Source organism: Geospiza fortis, unplaced genomic scaffold (assembly GCF_000277835.1).
Source record: "Geospiza fortis unplaced genomic scaffold, GeoFor_1.0 scaffold145, whole genome shotgun sequence".
NCBI classification, from domain to species: Eukaryota; Metazoa; Chordata; class Aves; order Passeriformes; family Thraupidae; genus Geospiza; species Geospiza fortis.
Genome location: NW_005054362.1, coordinates 3,513,446 through 3,517,013, shown reverse-complemented (window position 1 = coordinate 3,517,013; position 3,568 = coordinate 3,513,446). Strand labels below are relative to the sequence as shown.

The following is a 3,568-nucleotide window of genomic DNA, read 5'->3' as shown; positions in this document are numbered from 1 at the left end:
CAGGAGCAGGAGCCAGGACACTTGGAGGCCACAATCCCCACCCGGGGCCAGGTGAGGCAAAGCAGCTTCAGCACAGATGTCTCACCTGCAGCTCTGGCAGAGGACGTGGAGTCCCTCTGGAATGGGAACTTGGAAAGCCCCTCTGGATGCCCATATTTTCCATCTTGCAGCAAAGCCCCTGGGCCATCCCCTCCAGGCTGCTGGGGGGAGTGCCCAGGGGGGCTCTGGGCACAGGGGCTGCCCCGGGCCGTGCCCAGGTGCTGAAACTCCTGCCCAGGAGAGGCCCTTGCCCAGCCCAGGTGCTGGAACGGCGCAGGAGCAGCTTTGTGGGAGGGAGGTTCTCAAACACACGGAATCCTTCTTTAACGGCAAAATCCCAAGCCAGATCAGCCACAAACTCAGCGTCCTTGGGGCTGCTGTCACCTGGAGCTGGCCTCCCTGGGGACAAGAGAACAGGACACTTGTTTGGAAAAGCCTGTGTTAGGTAGTCACACGCCAAACAGCATCACCTGCCCTCCTCTGGGCCAGCCCAGCAGGATTCGGGGAAACTCCTCTCTAAGGGATGTGAAAATAACTTCAGATTTCATTCTGACAAAGGCTCCAGGGCCACACCTGATGTGTGCAGACAAACAGCACTGAGAGCTCTCAGCACCTCCCTGTGAGTCCCTTGGCAAAGGCTGGTGCTGAGCTGGAAGGCCTGAGAGCTCCATCTGTAGGACACAGCTCTGGGCTCCCAGCTTTGGCCTCTGCTCAGTTCTCCCAGGAAAGGAGAGACCCCACAGCACAGAGAGCAGGCAGGAACAGCCTGTGCTGGAGCAGGGAGGCAGCTCTGTGCCCCTGGCTGTGCCCTCTGCAGGGCACAGCTGCCCTGGTGGCTCCTCACCTGCCAGGGAGCCACGGTGACGTCCCTGCAGCATCACAGCCCGGCGGAAAAAGGCAAAGGCCAGGTAGAAATTCCAGTTCTCTGGGTGCTCCACTCCCATGTGGCCACAGTACATCTGGGAATACTCCTCTGCCGTGGGGATCCCCAGGTGCCCCAAGTCACACTCCCTCAAGCCTGGAAGATGGGAAGAGGTACCAGGGAGTCAGAGCAGCTCAGAGCTCCCAGGGGATGGTGAGAGCCTCGTGGCACAGCCAGGCCCCTCCATGGAGACACCTGCACCCTCCAGGACCTGCACAGCTCTGTGCTGGCTCCAAACGGAGCTTTGGGGTTTGGCACCAGCCCCTGCCCCAAAATGCACATGGGGCACTTCTCCTGGTTAGGGTGAAACTGTGACTGACAGAGATTTCTCCTAAATGATGGAACCTCTCTGTTTAATCCTGTACTTTTTAACAAATGTATAACTTAGTGCACAAACCAGTCCTGATCTGCTTTACAACTTTCCCACCCAAAAGAGTTGCCCAGCTTCCCAGCTGGAGTGAGAGGGAAAACAATGCAAACCCAGAGCCCTTTCCAGCTGCACTGAGCCCCACTGCCAGCTGAGCTGCTTGGGCAGGGGCTGATCTGCTCTGAGCTCTGGTTCCTCTGCTGTGCCAAAGGTGACTGTGCCCCTCTGTACCTCTGCAAGTACCAAAGTGGGCTGGCAGGAAGAAGCTCACACAGTTATTCGCCAGATCACACAGGGGATCTCCTAGAGTGGCAAACTTCCAGCCCAGCACAGCAAGGACTTCTGGCCTGTCTGGATGAAAGACCAGGTGGTCCATCCTGTGTCAGAGGGAAAAAGAGATCAGGAAAGTCCCCAGAGGAGGGAAAAATCCCAGTTCTCAGCAGCAGTAGGTGCTTTCAATGCTCTTCACTCTCTTCAAAAATTGCAGAGTCCTTTGGAAGGCAGCACAAAGTGAAACATTAATTTCTGCAAGCAGAGGATGGAGGTTCCTCAATATTGAGCCCCCTGGTTAATAATGGACTAAACTGGGCTTTGGAGAATGGAACCAAGTTAGTCAGAGCCTCAGATCAGGGCTGATTCCTGAGTATTGCAGGAAGAGCTGATGATCCTCCACTGTCAGACCAGCATTTGCAGCTCCTGGATGAAGAAACTCAATCTCATTCCCTGGGGATGCTGACCCTGACCCAAGACCCACCTTTTGGGCTGCTCTGAAGCTGCTGCCCCAGCCCAATCAGCACCTTTTGCAGTTTGGGGGTCATTTTACACTCAGCCCTTGTTTTACACTCATTTTACACCCATCCTGCCTGGGATGTGCTGCAGGGCAGTACCTGAAATCACCGTGCACCAATGTTGTCTTCTGGGATTCAGGAAAATGCAGAGGCAGCCACTGGATGAGCCTCTCCATCGCTGGGATCACGTGAGTTTCCACAGCTCTATATTGCTTTGTCCAGGTCTCAACCTGCTGCTGGATGTAATTTCCTGGAACAGAGGAAAGGAGGCTCCCAGGGAAAGGCACAAAGAGGCTTCAAAAGGGACACAGAAAAAGTCGAACAGCCAAGCAGATCTCAGTCCAGAACCCTGATTTAAGCTCTAATAATTTAATTGCAATTTCCAGGGGTCTCATACATTCTTAACTGGGCACTGGACTTGATATTCAGGTGGAAAGAATCAAATCCTGGACAAAAATGTAACTTCTCCACCAGCTCCAGGAAGGTGAGCTGTCTCTGCAGAAGGACTGGAGGGGATGCTTGGGGAGGTTTGGTCAGAGATGGCAGCAAAGAAATTACTGCTGTGCCCACAGTGGGGAGAGATGGCACCAAACCTGGCAGGAAGCTCTGGGAGGTAGGAGAACTTTGGGAACTCACAGGAAACCTGGATTGGAAGAGCTCCTCACACCCTCCCACCACACCTGGGGATTCAGACTCTGGACTGCTCATCCTCACTTTCCCACCTACCCCCAGTTTGGTCCATCCTGCCCATCCCTTGAAATGCTGACACCCAGGAGAAGGAAGGATGCAGAGGCTGTTCTCACCATGCTCCCCGAGGTCCTGCAGCTTGGCTGCTCCCAGCTCCAGGCTGTGGATCCTGGCCAGGACGTTTGCCATGGCCCCGTACCAGGCCCCGCGCTGGCGCGGCGGCACCGCGGGCAGGGAGAGGGCGCGGTGGATGCGGCCAGCACAGTGCTCCAGCAGCAAGAAAGGAGAGCCAAGGATGCTGGGGAGGCAAACTGGGATGTGTGGGGCTGAGGTCAATCCTGCCACTCCCCCCCAGATCTCACCTGCACCTTGAACGTGCCCCCCAGGCCTCACCCTGCAGCACCTGGGCGCTCTCTGGAGCCCAGCTCAGGCTGTGCCCCTGGCTGTGCCATGCTCAGCCCTGATCCCTCCAGCTCCAGAAGGCTGAGCCTGGAGCCAGAGCTCCAGCAGCTCCAGAGCTCCCCTGCTCCCTGCAGTGCCTGTGAGCTGGGCTGCCAGGCTGCTCACAAACACCAGCAGCAGAGGGCACACAGCAAACTGCAGTGCAGACACTGAGTGCTGCAGCCAGCAGAGATCTGAGCAGGCTGCAGGCCTGAGGGCTGTCCTGTCACAGATTTGCTGCTGTCACTGCTGCCTGAGGTCTGGCAGTTGGAAAAATCCTTTCTTTATTGCAAACCTGAGCACTCTGAGTCAGCAGGACGCCCT

General features: G+C 56.4%; 1 protein-coding gene across 1 annotated transcript in view; it reads right to left on the bottom strand.

The window, feature by feature from the left end:
• The window catches only part of ACAD10 (acyl-CoA dehydrogenase family member 10), a 10,405-nt gene that overhangs the window by 1,703 nt on the left and 5,134 nt on the right, over nt 1-3,568 (bottom strand). Inside the window, exons 8-12 of the mRNA XM_031059492.1 lie at nt 2,920-3,101; nt 2,216-2,366; nt 1,560-1,705; nt 884-1,057; nt 86-438 (exon numbers count right to left, since the gene is read on the bottom strand). Coding sequence (XP_030915352.1) covers nt 86-438; nt 884-1,057; nt 1,560-1,705; nt 2,216-2,366; nt 2,920-3,101 — 1,006 coding nt within the window. The remainder of the gene's footprint in view (nt 1-85; nt 439-883; nt 1,058-1,559; nt 1,706-2,215; nt 2,367-2,919; nt 3,102-3,568) is intronic.